Source organism: Coregonus clupeaformis, chromosome 7, assembly GCF_020615455.1.
Source record: "Coregonus clupeaformis isolate EN_2021a chromosome 7, ASM2061545v1, whole genome shotgun sequence".
NCBI lineage: Eukaryota > Metazoa > Chordata > Actinopteri > Salmoniformes > Salmonidae > Coregonus > Coregonus clupeaformis.
Genome location: NC_059198.1, coordinates 39,929,416 through 39,955,171, shown reverse-complemented (window position 1 = coordinate 39,955,171; position 25,756 = coordinate 39,929,416). Strand labels below are relative to the sequence as shown.

General features: G+C 41.9%; 1 protein-coding gene across 2 annotated transcripts in view; it reads right to left on the bottom strand.

Annotated features, from left to right (window-relative positions):
- The window catches only part of LOC121569170 (guanine nucleotide-binding protein G(olf) subunit alpha), a 70,770-nt gene that overhangs the window by 22,706 nt on the left and 22,308 nt on the right, over window positions 1-25,756 (bottom strand). For both annotated transcript variants that reach the window (XM_041879867.2, XM_041879868.2), the window contains exon 5: window positions 20,406-20,503. In XM_041879867.2, the coding sequence (XP_041735801.1) occupies window positions 20,406-20,503 (98 nt within the window). The remainder of the gene's footprint in view (window positions 1-20,405; window positions 20,504-25,756) is intronic.

Genomic DNA, 25,756 nt, shown 5'->3' with positions numbered 1-25,756 from the left:
CATTGGTCACCATAGCAACACCCATATCTCACTGGTCATCCCCAAAGCCAACACCTCCGTTGGCCGCCATTCCTTCCAGTTCTCTGCTGCCAATGACTGGAACGAATTGCAAAAATCTCTGAAGCTGGAGACTCTTATCTCCCTCACTAACTTTAAGCATCAGTTGTCAGAGCACCTTACCGATCACTGCACCTGTACACAGCCCATTTGAAATTAGCCCACCCAACTACCTCATCCCCATATTGTTATTTATTTTGCTCATTTGCACCCCAGTATCTCTATTTGCACATCATCTCTTGCACATCTATCATTCCAGTGTTAATACTAATTGTAATTATTTTGCATTATAGCCTATTTATTGCCTTACCTCCATAACTTGCTACATTTGCACACACTGTATATATATTTTCTGTTGTATTTTTGACTTGATGTTTTACCCCATATGTAACTCTGTGTTGTTGTTTTTAATCGCACTGCTTTGCTTTATCTTGGCCAGGTCGCAGTTGTAAATGAGAACTTGTTCTCAACTGGCCTACCTGGTTAAATAAACAAACAAAAAATAAAAATAGTAAAGGGGTTGAATACATATTGTTCGGATTTTCCGTTATTTAGCCCTCCGAAAAGGCTCACCAGGAAGCACACAATGTCATGACTCGTGTTTTGTCCTTCATTTTATTTTTAATCATATGACCACAGGTCATAAACCTGAATTACAACAAACAAATAATGACAATATATTATTCAAATATATAATGTAAATATTATTCAAATAATATAATAATAATGTAAATAATGAAAATCAAATAAGCCTACAACACCATCAAAAATGTGGCAAATCTGGCTTAAAAACAGCATTGACTACATCACCCAGAATGCCTAGCGCCAGAGGAGCATGCGCACAGCGACTCCGCCGTTGCCACGGATGCAGCCACAGGACACAGAACCCATGCCACCACATGCCTCATCCAAAGGACCCACACAAACGCAACACAACGCGGCGCTCCACCATGGATCACCGAACCAAACCACCGCTATCACCACCGCCACCAGAAACCAGCAGAGTGCTCTGAACAATCAGCACAACGCAAATGGCTGATAATGATAGCCTAATGCTATACAGCATCTGGGTCGCTGAGCTACCGCACCCGGCGAGCTACAAGTTACTCCCGGCCAACTAACACCGACACAGTGAGGTAAACGTTCAGTGCTCAAACATATAAGTGACTTAAACATTAATGCTAGACTGTGAGTAGTTCGCAGTTACATACCAACGGGCTGTGTGCTCCTGATGATTGTCTGTCGTGAAATGATTACCAGGTGCCATAATTTAAGTCTCTAGTGAAGCTGCGCATGCGCACATAACGTAACATATCCGAGCATCTAAGAAACTTAAAGAAATCACTCGTTCCCCATTTAATTGAACACATCAGACCCATTTGCTTCTCTCTTATCTATTTATATATATAACATTTTTTTTCCTATTTTTTCCTTTCCTGAGTGAGCTAGAAGTCTCAACACATATGCACGCACCACTTTTCCGTTATTTATGTTTTAGAATTGTTTTCATTTCACTTCACCAATTTTGACTATTTTGTGTATGTCCATTACATGAAATCCAAATAAAAATCCATTTAAATTACAGGTTGTAATGCAACAAAATAGAAAAAACGCCAAGGGAGATGAACACTTTTGCAAGGCACTGTATGTGTGTAAGTAGTACAGTCCGTATGTGTGTTAATCTGCCTGAACATCCATGTACTACTATTTAGTATGTGTGCAGACCACCTCAGTGGCATAGTCCCTCCCTCCCTCCCTGTGGCTGACCTTCCATTGTTTACAGCCTATTGGCGAGTTTCTCCCTTTGATTTGGCCATGCAGCCATGTGACCCTGCAGCCAGTTTGTGCTCGGCAGCACCGAGCAGCTAAAAATAGCTCCAGCTTGCCCCGGCTCCACGGCTCGTTTACATAAGCTCTGAGGAAGGGAGAGGAGAGACCCCGTGGAGAGGGGGGGAAATAAGGGGATGACGGAGGAGAGGAGTGTTGTACAGAAGTCCACAGGCGCTGGCTGGGGCCTAAAATGCAGCGCTGCTGCCGACTGCTCTGCTCTTCTCTTCCTTCCTTAAGATCTCCCTCTTTTTCTCTCCCTCCATCTCTCTAAGTCTTCTCTCTGTACTCGTGGGCTGGGGCCTGACGCACGCATGCGTACAGACTGACACAGAAACACGTACTCAAACACACTGGAGATACAGACACACAGGCCCCGCTGCCTGTGCTTCTGTACCTTGTGCTATCTAGCTAGCTAGCGCTATAGGGAAGTGCTCTGCTTGACCTCATTTAACATAGCTGCTTTGAAAACAGGAGGCATGACCTAGGCCTAGATTCAATCAGATCAAGCGTTCACCGGCAATAGCAGACACCCACATAGTGGATGTTTTGGTGGTGTCGGAGGTGGTGTTGGAGCTGCCAAATCGGTGAGCAGCTACTCTTGATCATTATCACAAAGTCACACCCGCCCCACTTGCATTAGAAGTTCAGAACGAGAAAGCGTTGGCTACAGTGAGGGAAAAAAGTATTTGATCCCCTGCTGATTTTGTACGTTTGCCCACTGACAAAGACATGATCAGTCTATAATTTTAATGGTAGGTTTATTTGAACAGTGAGAGAAGAAGAAAAAAAACATCCAGAAAAACGCATGTCAAAAATTTTATAAATTGATTTGCATTTTAATGAGGGAAATAAGTATTTGACCCCCTCTCAATCAGAAAGATTTCTGGCTCCCAGGTGTCTTTTATACAAGTAACGAGCACACTCTTAAAGGGAGTGCTCCTAATCTCAGCTTGTTACCTGTATAAAAGACACCTGTCCACAGAAGCAATCAATCAATCAGATTCCAAACACTCCACCATGGCCAAGACCAAAGAGCTCTCCAAGGATATCAGGGACAAGATTGTAGACCTACACAAGGCTGGAATGGGCTACAAGACCATCGCCAAGCAGCTTGGTGAGAAGGTGACAACAGTTGGTGCAATTATTCGCAAATGGAAGGAACACAAAATAACTGTCAATCTCCCTCAGCCTGGGGCTCCATGCAAGATCTCACCTTGTGGAGTTGCAATGATCATGATAACGGTCAGGAATCAGCCCAGAACTACACGGGAGGATCTTGTCAATGATCTCAAGGCAGCTGGGACAATAGTCACCAAGAAAACAATTGGTAACACACTAAGCCGTGAAGGACTGAAATCCTGCAGCGCCCGCAAGGTCCCCCTGCTCAAGAAAGCACATATACAGGCCCGTCTGAAGTTTGCCAATGAACATCTGAATGATTCAGAGGAGAACTGGGTGGTCAGATGAGACCAAAATGGAGCTCTTTGGCATCAACTCAACTCGCCGTGTTTAGAGGAGGAGGAATGCTGCCTATGACCCCAAGAACACCATCCACACCGTCAAACATGGAGGTGGAAACATTATGCTTTGGGGGTGATTTTCTGCTAAGGGGACAGGACAACTTCACCGCATCAAAGGGACGATGGACGGGGCCATGTACTGTCAAATCTTGGGTGAGAACCTCCTTCCCTCAGCCAGGGCATTGAAAATGGGTTGTGGATGGGTATTCCAGCATGACAATGACCCAAAACACACGGCCAAGGCAAGAAAGGAGTGGCTCAAGAAGAAGCACATTAAGGTCCTGGAGTGGCCTAGCCAGTCTCCAGACCTTAATCCCATAGAAAATCTGTGGAGGGAGCTGAAGGTTCGAGTTGCCAAACGTCAGCCTCGAAACCTTAATGACTTGGGGAAGATCTGCAAAGAGGAGTGGGACAAAATCCCTCCTGAGATGTGTGCAAACCTGGTGGCCAACTACAAGAAACGTCTGACCTCTCTGATTGCCAACAAGGGTTTTACTAAGTCATGTTTTGCAGAGGGGTCAAATACTTATTTCCCTCATTAGAATGCAAATCAATTTATAACATTTTTGACATGCGTTTTTCTGGATTTCTTTGTTGTTATTCTGTCTCTCACTGTTCAAATAAACCTACCATTAAAATTATGGTCATGTCTTTGTCAGTGGGCAAACGTACAAAATCAGCAGGGGATTAAATACTTTTTTCCATCACTGTATATACTGTAGAAATAATTACGCTCAGATTAAAAATTCATTCAACAAAAGAATTAGAATTTTTAGCATCCTAATCACGGTATAGATTACATCTCACATTCCAGTGTTCCAACTTGTAAATAATGCTGCATGGGATTTCTGTTAATGTGACTCCGTACAGCCAATGGCAATGTCCGCTTTAGGTATAATGCCGGGAGCTACTTTTGGATTTCACAGCTCTAATGCAGATCCTCCTCCGACACCTGGCTAACATGCTGACCAGACCGGACGCGTCGCATGCGCGAGCGAGCATTGTAAAATAAATGTACACATACATGTTATTCAATCATAGCACCCACACTGCTCGCGAGCGTCTGCGTGGCCAGGCGCTAAAATAGAACTTGGTCCTATTTGTGACGCTCGACGCGCTGCAAGTCCTGCCTCTCCCATCTCCTCATTGGTTTTTAGGAGCATATACCCACGTGGGTGATTGAAAGATGAACTGAGGTCCCCACTCCAGTCCAGTTGGTGGTGTTAATGCATCTTAAAGTTGGTTGCCAACCGACATATAAAGTCCAAAGAAGAAGAAGAAGCCTGAAGGAAAGCCTGAAGTTGTTTTACCGTTTTATCTGTGGATTCATTGTTGGAGTAGAGGACCTTGTGCATTTCAGGTAAAATAACACCCCAATGTTTATATCCCAGGACAAATTAGCTAGCAACAGCAAGCTAGCTAGCTAGCTAGCTAAATTGCCATAAATGTTTAATGCTTTTCGACCTGTCCCCAAGTTAATATAGTTGGTTCAGAGTTCGTTTTGATATTTCAACCAGCGTGTCCTGATCGTGTCTGGTGTGGGAGGAAAAAAATAATGCGTGCGGTCTGGTCAGCATGTAAAGCTGATCTGATTGAATCGAGCCCCTAGTCTGTCCTTATGGTGATATGTTCCTCTGCTGCTAAGCACAACAAATCACACATCACTAATGTACCAAAGCTGTCAAAGTCTCTACCAATCAACCAAACTACAGGTATAGGATCTTAATTTGATCACTCTTTTGTTGCTGAGAATTTTCCTGCACCGCAGGGAATGCAGATGAGCTTCGTGATTGACATAAAATCACTGAAAACCCACACTAACAGTATTGCACTTTTCATGTAGCCTACTTTTGGCCAGCTAATATCCTAACCACTGATCAAGCAACATTATAAACTAAATATTCAAATCCTGATGCTGCAGGATTATTTTGCTGTGACAATATTGGTTAAATTAAGATCTTACACCTGTAGCTTGTATCGTGCCGGAGTAACGTCTGTTGTCAAGCTGTCATAAGCTGTACTAAACTGCCATAGGATGTCACAAGCTGATACAGTAAGCATTCACTTGTCAAAAAAGGGTTCATATCTGGGGATATCTTTACATGACACATTTTTGATATACTAGAGAATACAGACCATTTCCAATGCATATTTGAACCATATCCTGACAAATTCTGAATACAGATGTATCTTTTAGACATATACAGTGCCTTCAGAAATATTCACAACACTTCACTTTTTCCACATTTTGTTGTTCCATCCTGAATTTAAAATGGATTAAATATAGATTTTTATGTCACTGGCTTAGACACAATACCCCATAATGTCAAAGTGAAGTTTTTCGAAAGTTTTACTAATTAATTAAAAATGAAAAGCTTAAATGTCTTGAGTCAATAAGTATTCAACAATACTTTCTTATGGCAAGTCTAAATAAGTTAATGAGTAAAAATGTGCTTAACAAGTCACATAATAAGTTGCATGGACCCACTCTGTGTGCAATAACAGTGTTTAATAGGATTTTTTAATGACTACCTCATTTCTGTACCCCACATATACAATTATCTGTAAGATCCCACAGTTGAGCAGTACATTTCAAACACAGATGCAACCACAAAGACCAGGGAGGTTTTCCAATGCCTTGCAAAGAAGGGCACCTATTGGTAGATGGGTAAATAAAAAATACAAAAAAGCAGACATTGAATATCCCTTTGAGCATGGTGAAGTTATTAATTACACTTTGGATGGTGTGTCAATACACCCAGTCACTACAAAGATACAGGCGTCCTTCCTAACTCAGTTGCCGTAGAGGGAGGAAACCGCTCAGGGATTTCACCATGAGGCCAATGGTGACTTTAAACCAGTTACCTATTTTAATGGCTGTGATAGGAGAAAACTGAAAAGTAATACTGCAAAAAATGTGGCAAAGCAATTAACCTTTTGTCCTGAATACAAAGTGTTATGTTTGGTGCAAATCCAATACAACACATTACTGAGTACCACTCTACATATTTTCAAGCATAGTGGTGGCTGCATCATGTTATGGGTTTGCTTGTAATCGTTAAGGACTGGGGAGTTAAGGATAAAAAAAAGAAAACGGAATGGAGCTGAGCACAGGCAAAATCCTAGAGGAAACCTGGTTCAGTCTGCTTTCCACCTAACAATGGGAGATTAATTCACCTTTCAGCAGGACAATAACCTAAAACACAAGGCCAAATCTACACTGGAGTTGCTTACCAAGAAGACAGTGAATGTTCCTGAGTGGCCGAGTTACAGTTTGACTTAAATCTGCTTGAAAAGCTATGTAAGACTTGAAAATGGCTGTCTAGCAATGATCAACAACCAATTTGACAGAGCTTCAAGAATTTTGAAAAGAATATCGGGCAAATATTGTGCAATCCAGGTGTGCAAAGCTCTTACAGACTTACCCAGAAAGACTCACAGCTGAAAACGCTGCCAAAGGTGATTCAAACATGTATTGACTCAGGGATGTGAATACTTATGTAAATGAGATATTTCTGTATTTCATTTTAAATACAGTTGCAAAAATTTCTAAAAACATGTTTTCACTTTGTCAGTATGGGGTATTGTGTGTAGATGTCAACAACAAAACAAATATTTAATCTATATTGAATTCAGGCTGTAACACAACAAAATGTGGAATAAGTCAAGGGGTTTGAATACTTTCTTGAAGGCACTGTATGATATTGGGATTACTCAGAATATCACATATGGACATTTCCTATGGCCAGATATTGACTCATTCAATATCCTGAGATATGGGACATCCTATTTTCTCTCTTCATGTTGACAAAAACTGACTGTATACATCGCATATCTGTGTTTTCTCAGCACATTCAAGATATGAAGCTATATTGATTTCAAATATGTTTCTCTTGGCTGAGGTCCATATCCGGATCTTGATAGGATTTTCGATATGCAGAAAATAAGGATGATTTCTGATACATTTGAGTTTTCAGCACATGCTCAATAATTTGTCAAAAATAGAATCCAGATTTTTCTTTCATTCACAAATCATTTTTGGATTCCCTCCGGATATCATACATGGTATGGCTGGATATTGACTCATTAGATATCCTGAGATAGGCCTATCTGGACATCTTATTTTCTCTATATGAGGAATAATACTAACAGTAGGCCTACATAATATATTTTCTCAGCACATACAATGCATATGCTCTTGACAGGTCCATATCAGGATTTTGATATGCATTTTGATATGCTAAATGAGGACAATTTGATGCTTATTTGAGTTGAGGACATACTCAATAATTTGACAAATATTAAATCCATATAATTATTTCAGACACTAGCTATAATTTTTTTATTCCCTCTTGATAAAGGCGCGCACAAACCGCAAGCTAAAAGCACTGTAACTGGTAGCCTAGCAACAAGAATCACCTCTTTTCTGCTGTGGAGTTCCAACTGTCATTTTTGAATTTGGGTGCCACAAATGAGTGTGTGGTCGAACTGACAACTGGAAAAACAAAGAAGTGAGAAGCTGTTCAGAAAATACCTCAAAAAGAAGTAAACGCTAAAGTGAGTAGCTAATTTTAGATGTTTTATTTATCTTAGTAACTAGAATCAAGAACGTTAGCTAATTTGTCCAGCAGTCAGTAGGGCTAGCTAGCTAGCTAGGCTTGATGGGGGGTAACTTTAAAAAGTTAACTGGTAGCCTAGCTAGCAAACAAATAATGAAATTGCCTTCCGTTCAGGGAAAAACATTTGTACCTCCTATCAAGCCTCAAGGTTAAATTGTTTAAGCATATTTTGTATTACTGGTTAATATAAGCTAGCTAGTTAGCGTGTTCCAGTTATGAAGCAGGTAGAGTGTGTGTAATGTGTGTAACCTTTATTTAACTAGGCAAGTCAGTTAAGAACAAATTCTTATTCACAAAGACAGCCTACCCCGGCCAAATCCTCCCGTAACCCGGACGACGTTGGACCAATTGTGCGCCGTTCAATGGGACACCTGATCAAGGCCGTTTGTGATACAGCCCAGGATCGAACCCAGGTCTGTAGTGACGCCTCTAGCACTGCAATGCAGTGCCTTAGACCGCTGCGCCACTCAGGATCCCGAGCTAACTTGTGGTATGGTTATGTGAAATGACAATATTTTCTTGCAATATCGACACAATTTTGATTAATGATTTATGCATTGACATTTTGGAGTGGATCACAGAGTGGAACTGGGTCTGGACTGTGAGGGACCGCCACTGATGACCCAATCTGCCCCATCGCATCGTCCATAACAAACAAGGCACGCATGGGTTTTGAGGGTGTGCAACTTTAATTTTCTGTTAAATAAATAAAATACATTTTTAGCAAAGATTGGCCTACATTTGTATCTTTACAGAAAACATGTGTTGTGATCGGAGCTCTGGATTTGTTATGCTGCATTTTTTAAAACAGAAATAGCAGAGATGTGCTTTGGAAATAGCAACTTGGATTAAATATAACCATGTTTGCCTTTCCGTGCCTTGTATAGCCTACTACTGAATATGGTGCAAATGTATGCTCAGATATGTCACCTTCATGTGAAGAAGCAAGATGATTTTTGGCGCCTGAACACATAAAATCATTTGGGCGCTGGACATTTCATGAGTAAGATTTAGCCAATTTTCGATCAGACATACTAAGATGAATATTACATATCATGTAAGGACATGTATTGAAATAATGTTTATTTTTTATTTTTTATATGACACAAATTATCAGATGACTACAGATTACACATTTTTTTAAATACGTAGAATCGTTCATGCCTAAGTATTAGGCTTTAGATATGTCAGCATGTTGACACATACCCTTTCCTGAGTTAGAATATTCTACAAATATGTAAGAGGGTGCGTGTCTTGAACATATCTCACCCCAGATATCTCCCTGGACTCATACAGTAGCGGGGAGATTTCTGAGGTCCGGATTGGATGCATGTAGAAACTGTCCCATTACGGAGAATATCCTAACTCCGTATATTTGAAATTAAGGACATGCGTATCTGGAGCATGTCTACCATTCAAAAGTTTGGGGTCACTTAAAAATGTCACTGTTTTCTAAAGAAAAGCAATTTTTTTGTCCATTAAAATAACATAAAATTGATCAGAAATACAGTGCAGGCATTGTTCATGTTGTAAATGGCTATTGTATCTGGAAATGGAATAGGCATACAGAGGCCCATTAGCAGCAACCATCAGTCCTGTGTTCCAATGGCACGTTGTGTTTGCTAATCCAAGTTTATCATTTTAAAAGGCTAATTGATCATTAGAAAACCCTTTTGCAATTATGTTAGCACAGCTGAAAACTGTTGTGCTGATTAAAGAAGCAATAAAACTGGCCTTCTTGAGACTAGTTGAGTATCTGGAGCATCAGCAATTGTGGGTTCAATTACAGAATCAAAATGGCCAGAAACAAAGAACTTTCTTATGAAACTCGTCAGTCTATTCTTGTTCTGAGAAATTTCCAAGAAACTGAAGATCTCGTACAACGCTGTGTACTACTACCACCTTCACAGAAAAGCGCAAACTGGCTCTAACCAGAATAGAAAGAGGAGTGGGAGGCCCCGGTGCACAACTGAGCAAGAGGACAAATACATTAGTGTCTAGTTTGAGAAACAGACGCCTCACAGGTCCTCAACTGGCAGCTTCATTAAATAGTACCCACAAAACACCAGTTTCAACGTCAACAGTGAAGAGGCGACTCCGGGATGCTGACCTTCTAGGCAGAGTTGCAAAGAAAAAGCCATATCTCAGACTGGCCAATAAAAATAAAATATTAAGATAGGCAAAAGAACACAGACACTGGACAGAGGAAGATTGGGAAAAAGTGTTATGGACAGACAAATGGAAGTTTGAGGTGTTCGGATCACAAAGAAGAACATTTGTGAGACGCAGACCAAATGAAAAGATGCTGGAGGAATGCTTGATGCCATCTGTCAAGCATGGTGGAGGCAATGTGATGGTCTGGGGGTGCTTTGGTGGTGGTAAAGTGGGAGATTTGTACAGGGTAAAAGGGATCTTGAAGAAGGAAGGCTATCACTCCATTTTGCAATGCCATGCCATACCCTGTGGATGGCACTTGATTGGAGCACATTTCCTCCTACAACAGGACATTGACCCAAAGCACAGCTCCAAACTATTCAATAACTATTTAGGGAAGAAGCAGTCAACTGGTATTCTGTCTATAATGGAGTGGCCAGCACAGTCACCGGATCTCAACCCTATTGAGTTGTTGTGGGAGCAGCTTGACCGTATGGTACGTAAGAAGTGCCCATCAAGCCAATCTAACTTGTGGGAGGTGCTTCAGGAAGCATGATGTGAACTCTCTTCAGATTACCTCAACACATTGACAACTAGAATGCCAAAGGTCTGCAAGGCTGTAATTGCTGCAAATGGAGGATTCTTTGACGAAAGCAATGTTTGAAGGACACAATTATTATTTATATTAAAAATCATTATTTCTAACCTTGTCAATGACTACATTTCCTATGCATTTTGCTATATTTCCTATTCAAACTCATTTCATGTATGTTTTCATGGAAAACAAGGACAGTGACCACAAAATCTTGAACGGTAGTGTATATCTAATAAAATGTCAGATATACGGAAATATATAGATAAAGATATCCCCGGAAATGTACCCTTTTCGCCCAGTGATTGTGTGGTTGGCTGGTTTGACCAAGGGTTAAATTCAAGTGTTAGGCTGTGTTTAGCTAGACTAGTCATTGAATCACCCCGTAGAGATAGCATTGACTTTACCAGAGCGGCAGCACAGTGCATGGAGTAAAGTGGGCCATATAGAGTATAGTTAATACATTACAAATAGTATATATAGTGTATATACATGTATAGTATACAATGAGCTATAAAAGTATTGGGACAGTGACAATTTTTTTTATGTTTTGGGTCTGTATTCCAGCACTTTGGATTTGAAATGGTACAGTGACTATGGGGTTAAAGTACAGCTTTTAATTTGAGGTTATTTTCATCCATATCGGGTGAACCGTTTAGAAATTATAGCACTTTTTGTACAATGCTCCCGCTATTTTAGGGGACCAAAAATATTGGGACAAATTCACTTATGTCAATTAAAGTAGTCAAAAGTTAAGTATTTGTTCCCATATTCACAGCGCGCAATGACTACATCAAACTTGGGCCAAGAGTGTGCAAAGCTGTCATCAAGGCAAAGGGTGGCTATTTGAAGAATCTCAAATATAAAATATATTTTGATTTGTTTAACACTTTTTTGGTTACTATATGATTCCATATGTGTTATTTCATAGTTTTGATGTCTTCACTATTATTCTACAATGTATAAAAATAGTAAAAATAATGAAAAACACTTGAATGAGAAGGTGTGTCCAAACTTTTGACTGGTAGTGTATACTGGGTCATAGAATACTTCATTATCATGATATATGGTAATTTTTGAGTATATAACTGTACATCCAGTATGTGGTCCATGCAGGAGCCAGTACCACCCTTGTGTTGCAAGCACCATGGTACAATCGCAGAATTAAAAACAACTACTGCATCTGCAACTCAATGGTCTTTATTTAAAACAAGTCAAAGGGCACTGTGCAAAAATATAATATGCCATTTAGCAGACGCTTTTATCTAAAGTGACTTAGTCACATGTGCATACACTTTTTGTGTATGGGTGGTCCCGGGAATCGAACCCACTATCCTGACATTGCAAATGTCATGCTCTACCAAATGAGCTACAGAGGACATCCAGTGTGCAGGCTACACACTTGAGTGTGTGTGCCACCTCTTTGTATAATCTGGAAGAAGTCCAACGCAATGGCAGAATCACATGAACAGTATGGTAGAACAATGACACAGTGTGATTGAATTCAACTGTAATTGGGCTGCATTGCACATGCTAGGGAGCCCTTGTATCACGGCCGGCCCGCTCATTAGGCAGGATTAGGTAGCCGCCTATGGCGATAGATTGACAAGGGCGGCATTTTCTGAGCTAAACTGACCAAGACGCACCTCCAACAACACATAAAACCTCACATAATTCTGCCCAAAAACAATGACAATTTCTCTCAACAAGTGGAATGTGGGCTTTTTAGGTGAGCGCTGATGCCGCCCCACCTAGTCAAAGGCAGGGGGGGAATTATTTTTCTTGTCTATTCCCAGCGTGCCTCTCCAGGGTGCTGTTGGAGAGATGCATCTCTGCAGCGCTCCACCAATGTTCCGTCAAAAAAATTATCGAACATAAATCATGTAGCAGATATAGGATATGGTAGAAAGAGATTGTGGCTTTTTCTGTACATTTTACATTTTAGTCATTTAGCAGACGCTCTTATCCAGAGCGACTTACAGTTAGTGAGTACATACATTGTTTATTTTTTCATACTGGTCCCCCGTGGGAAACGAACCCACAACCCTAGCGTTGCAAACGCCATGCTCTACCAACTGAGCTACACAGGCTGGAGATAAATGTATGAATGTAATGAGATGGACACTTTTTCCATCACGCAGGTTTCTCTGATTAAATAGCCTGACCTTAATGGCACTCAATCAAAGAAAAAATGTGCTGTCATGTTAACAAACATATCCTAAAAACAGGACAGGTCAAAGTTGATTGGACAATCACAACTTTTGTCCAGAAGTTTCACCCCATTGTCATGATCAGTGGTTTCAAGTTTGTTTCTGTACATTTTTGACAAGCTGATCATAGTGAAAAATAAAATAATGTTTTTCCCGCTGTGGAAACACATTGCTAATAGGCTTGCGATTACTCCTGATAAAGTTGAGTAGCTGATATTCAGAGCTTAAATAGCCAAATTGATTAGTCACAGGAATCAGGACTAATAAAGCCAATCCAATGGCTTGTTTTACAAACGGTGGGCCTACCACATGGATGGGCATTCATAAAATTATATTGCGGTCTGACATGGTAGGCTACACCCCAGTAAGCACGAGACAACGTCTTTTTTTGGTCCTGTCAGGAAGTCGTTTTTTGGTGTTTTACAACCAGTAGATAGATGGGCATTCATAAAACTCAATTTCAGGCAACACTGTCGGCTACACCTCAGTAAGCACGGACCGGCCTTGATATCCACATCCACGGACATAGATTTTTGGTTCAGATTTTGTCCGGTCAGGACCAGACTTGATTTGGTCCAGTCATAGACGTCTATAAATTACATATTTCCAACTTTCATTCAAAACCAAAAATGAACCTGATTTCAACGTCCGGAAAATACGAATTTTTGAACGTCCTGGAAAATATGTATTTTAAACATACCGTAAAATAGCTTTAATTCAGAACCTAAATTGAACCTAACTTCAACGTCTGTAAAATAAATATTTTAGACGTGTTTTCAACATAATTTTGCTTACTGGGACTATTCTAGTTTTGCGGGGGAAGGCAGTCTATGGCGGCAGAACAGCAAGGACCAGCCCTGCCTTGAATGGCAAATATTTGCATAGGAAAACCTGATATTCCTGAGTTCATTGAGAAAACAAGCAATCGCCCCCCACTTCAACAAAAACAATACTTGATCTCAAGACTGTGTTGCTATTTTTGTTATTTATTTTTTGTACAATGTAGGCAATATGTGTTCAGCCAAAGTTTATACCAAAGGCACTGGATCACCAGAATTAAGGGTGAAATACGGCTGAGACAGAAACCTTAACCCAACTAAAGGCCTTTTATCAACCTGGATTGGGCAGGGAAAAACAATCTCCACATAGGACCAACTAAATTAACGAGAGAGAGAGAGAGCGAGAGAGCGAGAGAGCGCGAGAGAGAGAGAGAGAGCTTTCCCCAGCTGGGAACAGAACAGGCCAGCCAGAACAGGGTTACTATTGTGCTCCCACAGGACTATATTAAGGCCTTATCAGCCTGCAACATCAACAGTGTCCTCTGCTTCCTACTGCCCACTGAGCACACAAACCAGGATATGCAGCCAGCGCACACAGATTTAGCGTGCTAATGCTAACGACCACACAAACCAGGATATGCAGCTAGCGCACACAGCTTTAGCGTGCTAAGCTAACGCTAACTTTTATCGTGCTAATGCTTACAGTGCTAATGTTTTTGAGGTGGCGATGCTGTAGCTAGTGGCGATGGTAGCTATTCAATACATGACTACCTGAGCATCAGTGACATACTCGAGGGGAGTTGATGTGTAGCTTTGAGACTACAACATATGGTTGCTATGTGTATATTTGTTGTTGTGGAAATAATTTTTTCATTTCGGAAAAACAAGGTTCAGACACAAATGACATTTTCACATTATCATTGAGACTTCTCTCACACCAATCCATAGTTCAGCAATAGTCCATAAGCAAGTCCAGTTATGCAACGCAGCCCTCAGGGCCACGGCACACCACCAAGTCCATCCATAGAATGTACATAGTTGCCACCATTAATTTACAGTGTGAATATGCAAGATGTCTACAATGAAAAGTAAAAGAGCACAATAAAAGTTGATAAGCATAAAACAAACGTTAAGACATTCAGTGAGTGTCAGGAATTCAGTGTGTCATAAAGATCAAAAGGTCTTAATTCTGCATATGCCAATTATTATTTATTTTTCTTACAGTAACTATTGTGCTATGTTGTTTTTAAGCAAATTCAAACCTGAATTTACAGATGGGGTCCATTTCGACGAGCTTAAATCTCTGAGTTTTGTATATCAGGATAAAGTAGTCGACTAGCCTGAAGCCGACATTACCAGAGAGTGAGAGGAAGAGGATCTTCTGTGTACTTGTGCTGGTATGATATCAGTTACTGAAACATACAGCAAGCTAGGGGATAAACTCAATGGTAAACAAACGGCAGTGTCTCTAGATGCTAGCCCTCAAGCTACGGTCCAGTATGCTCACAAATTGTATAGAAAACTAGAAAAATGTAAGTATCTTTGGTATAGTTGTTGTTGGCAAGTCGTCAAAATGTTGGACTGCCCCCCTATATCTTGGTCATTTTGTACATGGCATTTAGGTCACTGTAGTTTCAATGCAGTGTGATATGCCTTCAACTGACTTTTTTTCATTGATACAGTAGGAAGTAAAGTAAATACGTAACACAATTGTTACTAAACAAGACACTTCACTTCAGAACAAGTTGAGTCAAACTCCTCACAACACTCCAATGGATAAACAAAGTGGAATGAAACAAACTAGCCATTCCATGACATTTATGGGCTTTTCAAAAGGCACACAACGATGCATCAATGCATGGCCCAATGGCTCCAGACTGTGCAACGGAACAGAACATTGAAATCAATTTAAATGAAACAGAAAACGGATCTAGCCCTCCTCCCAAAAACAACCTAGATGCACTATGTACAGTCTAAATGTACAATGTACAGTCGGTATTGATTGGCTTATAGGATTGTGGAATGTCAATATGGGCCTCCTCTTTGACACAAGCACTTGGATCTGCCAACTTGTCTATCTGCCCATACTCATTTAGAGTTTAAATTGGGGTTGAGAGATAGCAGCGGCTAACTGAAAAAGCAAAGTGGAAAAGGGGTTGCTACTGGACACTGACTGCTGAGCAATTTCCATTGCTTTACATAGTCTTTGGAGGACCTAGGAATAGCACCATGGAGCTATCCTGGATACTAGAGTCGTGGTCAAAGGATTTGAGAATAACACAAGTATTGGTCTTCACAAAGTTAGCTGCTTCAGTGTTTTTAGATATTTTTGTCAGATGTTACTATGGTATACTGAAGTATAATTACAAGCATTCCATAAGTTTCAAAGGCTTTTATTGACAATTACATTACGTTTATGCAAAGAGTCAATATTTGCAGTGTTGACCCTTCTTTTTCAAGACCTCTGCAATCCGCCCTGGCATGCTGTCAATTAACTTCTGGGCCTCATCCTGACTGATGGCAGCCCATTCTTGCATAATCAATGCTTGGAGTTTGTCAGAATTTGTGGGGTTTTATTTGTCCACCCGCCTCTTGAGGATTGACCACAAGTTCTCAATGGGATTAAGGTCTGGGGAGTTTCCTGGCCATGGACCCAAAATGTCGATGTTTTGTTCCCCGAGCCACTTAGTTATCACTTTTGCCTTATGGCAAGGTGCTCCATCATGCTGGAAAAGGCATTGTTCGTCACCAAACTGTTCTTGGATGGTTGGGAGAAGTTGCTCTCGGAGGATGTGTTGGTACCATTCTTTATTCATGGCTGTGCTCTTAGGCAAAATTGTGAGTGAGCCCACTCCCTTGGCTGAGAAGCAACCCCACACATGAATGGTCTCAGGATGCTTTACTGTTGGCATGACATAGGACTGATGGTAGTGCTCACCTTGTCTTCTCCGGACAAGCTTTTTTCTGAATGCCCCAAACAATGGAAAGGGGATTCATCAGAGAAAATGACTTTACCCCAGTCCTCAGCAGTCCAATCCCTGTACCTAATGCAGAATATCAGTCTGTCTCTGATGTTTTTCCTGGAGAGAAGTGGCTTCCTCGCTGCCCTTCTTGACACCAGGCCATCCTCCAAAAGTCTTCGCCTCACTGTGCGTGCAGATGCACTCACACCTGCCTGCTGCCATTCCTGAGCAAGCTCTGCACTGGTGGTGCCCCGATCCCGCAGCTGAATCAACTTTAGGAGACGGTCCTGGCACTTGCTGGACTTTCTTGGGCGCCCTGAAGCCTTCTTCACAACAATTGAACCTCTCTCCTTTAAGTTCTTGATGATCCGATAAATGGTTGATTTAAGTGCACTCTTACTAGCAGCAATATCCTTGCCTGTGAAGCCCTTTTTGTGCAAAGCAATGATGACGGCACATGTTTCCTTGCAGGTAACCAGGTTAACAGAGGAAGAACAATGATTTCAAGCACCATCCTCCTTTTAAAGCTTCCAGTCTGTTATTCTAACTCAATCAGCATGACAGAGTGATCTCCAGCCTTGTCCTCGTCAACACTCACCTGTGTTAACGAGAGAATCACTGACATAATGTCAGCTGGTCCTTTTGTGGCAGGGCTGAAATGCAGTGGAAATGTTTTTTGGGGATTAAGTTCATTTTCATGGCAAAGAGGGACTTTGCAATTAATTGCAATTCATCTGATCACTCTTCATAACATTCTGGAGTATATGCAAATTGCCATCATAAAAACTGAGGCAGCAGACTTTGTGAAAATTTATATTTGTGTAATTCTCAAAACTTTTGACCACAACTAGCTAAATGCAGCACAGAGAAGAGGGTAGGCTATGCTGGCTGCCTAGATACAATATGTCTTCTGAACCAGCTACCATTGGACGATCACGACTTAAAGACTCAGCAATATGACATAATCAAAACAGAGGGGCGACTTCCTGCTTACAGACATCAACAGTTTTTTTTTAAACAGCCAATAGTGGCAGTTTTGGCAGATTTGACTTTTGTACAATGATTTGATATTGCAAAATCTACCTTTAAAGCTAAACAAAGTGAGTGAACTAGAAAAAACACGCTATAATGCTAGCTACGGCTAAATGGACAGGAACAGGAGGTTGAAATGCCCGGTCGTACTAACTTAGCACTAACCATCAGTTATGGGCCCTCACAGATGGCAGTTTCCACCTCCTAGCCCAATGGGTGTCAATGGAAACGAGATAGCCAGTGAGCAGTTGAACATGGATACAGTGGAGCTACTGTGCGTCATGGCATTGAGCGATATGTGTGTGCGTACACAGGCGCTCAGACACACATGCTCACACACACACACACACACACACTCAGCCAGAGCAAACACTCCAGACGGGTGTGTGTCTGCCTTCAGTAAGCCTCAGCATAATGGGTGACTTCCTGGGAGAGGAACAACAAGGGGGTCTGACGTCACATATTTCACTCCACTACAATCTACACAACCCGCTGCCATGTTCGGAATGACTGGAGATTAGAAAATAACAACTTGTGTGTATTTCATGTTACATAATAGGCTGTACCGTCGCCTATGGAAATAGTATGGTTATTAATGAGGGTCAAATAAAGATCAAATAAGGGGTCGGGTTCTGCGAAGTGCACACAAAAGTGTATACCTTGTAAACGCAAACACGTATACACACGCGGGCGCACACAAACACACACAAATGGCTATAACATCATGCTCCATCTGAGGACTTGGTCAGAACTCCTTGGGTGCTTAGGTGAGGTATAAAAGTCCAATCAGAATGCCGGGAGGGCCCAGGACACGAGGAGAGTCAACGGAGACACGCCATTGGCTGGGAAAGCAACCGGGGCTGTGATGGGATGGAAACTGCAGAACTCTTCTACAGATCTAGGATCTTAATTCAATCACCTTGTTGGAGGAGAACTTTCCTTTACGAAATATGTATCAACCTCTACAAAAAAGTCAATTAATTATAATCCACATAATAATTCAAATTTCCTGTTGCTGCAGGATTAATTTCCTGCTGAAGCAAACTAGCTAGTTACTACATCTGTAAGGACCTACCTTTCATTAAAGAGGATGCTTGAGTAACACTGATGCACACACACAATGGATAGTCACCCATAACACAACTGGACCGGCTTAATTAAAATTGCACTATGCAGAAATCGCGCCAACATTTCCTGGTTGCTAAAATTCTAATAGTTTGCCTACTTTGTGACAAAACAAGCAATGTAAAGTGTAGAGAATCCTTGTCCCATCTAAACCGCTGTGAAATATATTTTCCATAACCATAAATGTAGTATTTTCAGCTGTTTGAAGCTGGTGTACAAAACCGAAAGTAAAAGATGCAAAAATGAAACTTAAGAACAGGAAGCATAGAAATAGCGCTCATAGAACAGATCTACCACTTCTTAGACTTGCTTTCAATGAGAATGACAGATCTATAACACTCATTTCTATGTGAATTTGGTCAGGTTACATAAAAAGTTACATATTGCTGTATCCCCTTTTTCGTGATATCCAATTGGTAGTTACAGTCTTGTCCCATCGCTGCAAGAGAGGCGAAGGTCGAGAGCCATGTGTCCTCCGAAACACGACCCTACCAAGCCGCACTGCTTCTTGACACACTGCTCGCTTAACCCGGAAGCCAGCCGTACCAATGTGTCGGAGGAAACACTGTACAACTGGCGAGTCAGGGTGCATGCGTCCGGCCCACCACAAGGAGTCGCTAGAGCGCGATGGACAAGGACATCCCGGCCGGCCAAACCCTCCCCTAACACGGACGACGCTGGGCCAATTGTGCGCCGCCTTATGGGTCTCCCGGTCGCGGCCGGCTGCGACACAGCCCGGGATCGAACCTGGGTCTGTAGTGACGCCTCTAGCACTGCGATGCAGTGCCTTAGACCGCTGCGCCACTCAGGAGGCTACATATTGCAGCTTTAAGGTATTTCCAACAACCTCTCCACTGGATTCGTCCGCAACAAGAGTTTGAAACTAAAGAATTGTCACCTGTTACCTGCTAGACTTGTGGATGAGTAATTACTGTATGTGTGTGCATACCAATACATGTGTGCCCAGAAAAATTATTCAACAACGGGCAGGGCTGTATACATTTCAGTTTGTTATCGCCACAAACCTGAGATGGAACAGGTTACTTAACCTTATCGGGATGTCAATGTAATAGGGTGAAGTGGCCTGAAAGCATGGTTACCTCAGTGGAGGACAAACCACACAGAACAAAAGGGCTGTGTTGTGAACAACGTTAAGCCCTCCCCTCTCTTTACCAGGAGCGTGCGTCTTCTCTTACGGTCTTGTGGGTACGACCTGAATGCAACCGTTTGTGTATTTTGGTCATCACAACAGGGCACCTGGCACATGTGTGGTTCTGGTGGTTCGGGTTAGCAGACTGCGGGATACGCAACGTCAGTGGAGAGACGGGGAGTCCACAGGGACGGGGGAGAGGGGGAGAATGATTGGGATGGAGGGAGAAAGAGGGAAGAGAGAGAGAGAGAGAGATGGGGAGGTAGGTAGAGATAAATAAAGGGATGGGACAGAGGGAGACAAATGGAGAAGGACAGGGAGGAAGAGAGGGATGCGGAGGGAGGGAGGGCACGAGGGATGGGGTGGTTACTCACTACTGTGCGCAGTCGATGAGCTGGTACTCGTTGGAGCGCTCGAAGCACGCCTTCACGCCTTCATCGTCCCACAGCTGCTTGGCATGCTCAAAGAACTCCTTTTTTCCACGAAAGACAAGAAAAGAGGGAAGAAAATAAAGGGACAGGGTTAGGAGGAGGAGAGACACGTGACAGCACAGGGAGAAACCCTGTTGTCAAAGCACAGTGTCTTCAACATGGGATTCTGTTTTAGACAAGAAAGACAATTTATCATCACTTTGAGTTCCATGTACATTTGCATTATAGATTAAAGTACATTTCATGTAAGTGCCCTCTGTAGCAGCAGGTTAGATGATCACAAGTGTCTTCCATCATACATTATTCACGTGTTGCACCGTGTGAACAGATTGGTCGTAAGGGATGAAATAAATCAAACTAAAAGGTGGAAAACGTCTGATCCATTCACAGCGTGAACACAAAAACAAGAATAAGGGGGGTAAATGACACCGCTCTAGGAGAAAGAGCATCCCCATAATTACCAATTCAATGAGGGGCTAGTGAGTGGAGGAGCAGTCTATGATTTGTAAGGACAGAAGGTGTGTGGTGGAGGAGGTTGGGAACGGAACTTGTATCATATGAGGACAGGGCTAATCTCACACGATACTGGTGGCTTTTAGAGAGCCAGAGAGACATACTGTATAAATCCAAACCAAGAAAGACAAGGCAATATAATGCTGAACTTTTAGGGACAAACCAGCGCTAAAATCCAAAACACTTTTTCCAACGCAACACAAACACACTGTTCGCTGTCTTCTGCCTCAGAAGTATACCAATGGGAAAGCGGGAGGGAGGGATGATTGGAGGCAGGAAGGCGAACAGAGGAGAGGGGGAATCAGGGAGGGAGGTTCTGAGAAACAGAGGACTTGTTTCCCCCCTGCTCGTTCCTTAGAGAGAGCCGAGAGCTGGGTATACAATAATTAGTCCCCTGTTGGGGTCATCACATAATAATCACAACACAGGCAAACAAATGGCAACAGACACTCAAAACAAACTCAGATGCTAAACAGGGCTTGACATTAACTTTTTTTATCTACTTGTCCATCGGACAAGTAGGACAGATTTTTCACTTTCGAAAGCTCAAGTCACTTGTCCCAACAACCCAAAAAATGTGCTAAAACGTGACATTTATCTACACCCAATTTTGAGCGCTTGAGAGACGGTTTTACAACCAGAGTATGCAGCATTGGTTTCATCAACTGTGCACCTGTATCAACTCTGACGTCCATTTGCTGTTGTACACAAGTGCCGGTGGAAAGTTGTTTAGGACATTGGACATGACAATGACATTAATACATGCTGATACCTCCCCCACTCTGGCAATGGCCCACTGGCACGAACGCAGATGATGCCCACATCCTGACTTTTCCAAGATTTTCATTGCTGACCAAAAAGTTGCTATAACTGGGCAAATAACTCACCAACTACAAATCAACAAATGTGCACACGTGGCTCGCTTTGATCTCAAAAACGCATCTCCCGACTGCATGATTGAACGCGACTTCATGATTGAAAGTCCGCTCGTGCCTGTCAATGCAGGCCTAAAATAATTATACTGCGATGCGCTCTGCAGAGATTGGGAGGACAGTGTGCAACACATCGCACTTTGATCCAATTCTGATCGGAGTAGCAACATTTTTTATTGTGATTTTTTTGTGATTTTTATTACTTGTCCATTCGGACAACTTAAATCTATAATCTGCTTTACTTGACCCGGACAAGTGCTAACGTCGAGGCCTGCTAAAGTCACTAACGCCGATGCAACAACAAGGGCGAAGTTTGATCCAGCCTGAAAATGGCAGCTTGTTCACGATTCTGTTAAACAGTCTGCGCTGAACCACTGTGCAGTATCGACCATGTATCTACTAGGGATATAACACCGGTTCCTGATTCAAATATTTAAGATACAAGTGCATCGGACCGCAGACTCCAAACCGATCCAAATGTAGCATGCATCGGTCAGAAAATCGATTCAAACGTTACAAATCGCCGATTCACCAGAATTGTTTCCTCATATTACATTCTTTCTACCTTCCAAAAAAACCCTCATATTTTGTGACAACTGATGCTTCCTCTCTTTCAGTGTCAAACTACATGTAACTGTGTTGACAGTCATTGATCTACAAGTCAGTTTGCATGCCGAACTACCCCAGGCAATTTTCACTGATCAGTGGCCTAGTCAAGCTGATCAGCGCAAGGTAGGCGGCCTGTTCCTGATCTTGCGCATCTGCGTGGCAACTTCAGCATTCAAATGCTAAAATGGCTTGCGTGATATTAGGCTATATTAGTTGAGCGACAACCTATATCATTTGCTAGGTTATTGTTATCTATGCGCTGTTGAAAATGGTGTTTTTCCGGAATAAAAGTAAGCTACTGGAGACACAACTCTCATCTGGCTATACCTGCTGATCTGGACTTACAATAGATTTTATTTTGATTGTTCAGGTTTACCATCAGCAATAGTGTTGGTAGTTTTGTTTTAAACAAATCAGTGTATATGTCATTTTTAGATATACAGGTTAAAGTTGATAATTTCATAATGGGGAACACAATCACTTTTGAAAGGGCGCACTACATGGCTGAAGGGAGAGGAGAAGAAAAGATCACTCCATAAAAACTTCCAAACAGTCAAAACCATTGGATTTTGAGATGGGGGTGAAATCCAAAGTTGTGCTATATATTCATATGTCATAGATAATTTGTAAACAATAAATATTAATATATTATTGGGTGATGGTGATTTCAGAACCAAAGTTGGGGTGCATCGAATTGTATCACATCGATTCGTCCTCTAATCAAACCGAATCGTTTCAAACTATACTGAACAAAAATATAAACGCGACATGCAACAATTTAAAAGATTTTACTGAGTTACAGTTCATATAAGGAAATCAGTCAATTGAAATAAAATGTATTAGGCCCTAATTTATAGATTTCACATGACTGGGCAGGGGCTCAGCCATGGGTGGGTCTGGGTGGACATAGGCCCACCCACTTGGGAGCCAGGCCCAGCCAATCAAAATGAGTTTTTCCCCACAAAAAGGGCTTTATTACAGGTAGAAATACTCCTCAGTTTCATCAGCTGTCCGGGTGACTGGTCTCAGACGATCCCGCAGGTGACGAAGTCGTATGTGGAGGTCCTGGGCTGGAATGGTTACACGTGGTCTGCGGTTGTGATGGCGGTTGGATGTCCAAATTTGTGCACAAAATTGGAGAGAAATAAGCTTTTTGTGCTTATAGAACATTTCTGGGATTTTTTATTTCAGCTCATGAAACATAAGACCAACACTTTACATGTTGCGTTTATATTTTTGTTCAGTATAATCTCTCCCTCTCTCTGCAAAGCAGAGTGCGTCTGTCTCCCAGGGCAGTTTCCTGGTCAACGCTGATGATCTTACCGCGGGAACAGGAAGTTGATAAGCGGAGAGGAGGAAAGAAGCGGGAGGAGGACACCGAGCCAGTTCATCTGGTCTGCTGCCTGTATCAGCCCAGATGCTGCTGTACTATGTGTTTACAGGGAGAATGGAGAAGATACAGGGATGTTGCTTTAACGTGTGCCATGTTATTATGTTACAGCAACACTGAGCCAGGTCCTACCCGTCTCGTGACTGAGGAAAATCTGATTATTTCCCCCAAATTAATGAGTTATTACTTGCACTATATTGAAACCAAACTCATACTGGCCCAAAACAGGGAGCGCAATGAGGCTGCTCTAAAATGTTTTAGAACTACTAATTCCATGTGACAAACACCCAGCCCATCCGTTTCTACAACTTTGTCAAATTGTTTTTGGCAAGTGAATGATTGAGCATTGTGGAGTGTAGAAATGAGGAGGTACCCTGCCTATTTAAATCCACCTATAAAAAAAAAAGTGAAATCCATGACTTTGGCAGCCCAATTCTGATATTTTTTTCACTATAAAGGTATTTTTACCAATCAGATCAGCTCTGAAAAAGATCTGATGTGAAAAGATCTAATGCAATTGGTCAAAAGACCAATTAGTGGAAAAAATATCAGAATTGGGCTGCCTGTCTAAATGCAGTTTATGAAATCCACATTTACACCAGTTCAAATTCCTGGAAAAACACCTGAGCGAAAAACAAAGGAACTGTAAGTATTCACCCGCCTTGGCATTTTTCCTATTTTGTTGTCTTACAACCTGGAATTAAAATGGATTTTTTTTTGGGGGGGGGGATTGTATCATTTCATTTACACAACATGCCTACCACTTTGAAGATACAAAATCTTTTTTATTGTGAAACAAACAAGGAATAAGACAAAATAAACTGAAAACTTGAGCATGCATAACTATTCACCCCCCCAAAGCCACCTTTTTGCAGCAATTAAAGCTGCAAGTCTCTTGGAGTATGTCTCTATAAGCTTGGCACATCTAGCCACTGGGATTTTTGCCCATTCTTCAAGGCAAAACTGCTCCAGCTACTTCAGGTTGGATGGGTTCCGCTGGTGTACAGCAATTTTGAAGTCATACCACAGATTCTCAATTGGATTGTGGTCTGGGCTTTGACTAGGCCATTCCAAGACATTTAAATGTTTCCCCTTAAACCACTTGAGTGTTGCTTTAGCAGTATGCTTAGGGTCATTGTCCTGCTGGAAGGTGAACCTCCGTCCCAGTCTCAAATCTCTGGAAGACTGAAACAGGTTTCCCTCAAGAATTTCCCTGTATTTAGCGCCATTCATCATTCCTTCAATTCTGACCAGTTTCCCAGTCCCTGCCGATGAAAAACATCCCTGCAGCATGATGCTGCCACCACCATGCTTCACTGTGGGGATGGTGTTCTCGGGGTGATGAGAGGTGTTGGGTTTGCGCCAGACATAGCGTTTTCCTTGATGGCCAAAAAGCTAAAATTTAGTCTCATCTGACCAGAGTACCTTCTTCCATATGTTTGGGAGTCTCCCACATGCCTTTTGGCGAACACCAAACGTGTTTACTTATTTTTTTCCTTTAAGCAATGGCTTTTTTCTGGCCACTCTTCCATAAAGCCCAGCTCTGTGGAGTGTACGGCTTAAAGTGGTCCTATGGACAGATACTCCAATCTCCGCTGTGGAGCTTTGCAGCTCCTTCACAGTTATCTTTAATATCTTTGTTGCATCTCTGATTAATGCCCTCCTTGCCTGGTCTATGAGTTTTGGTGGGCGGCCCTCTCTTGGCAGGTTTGTTGTGGTGCCATATTCTTTCCATTTTGTAATAATGGATTTAATGGTGCTCCGTGGGATGTTCAAAGTTTCAGATATTTTTTTTATAACCCAACCCTGATCTGTACTTCTCCACAACTTTGTCCCTGACCTGTTTGGAG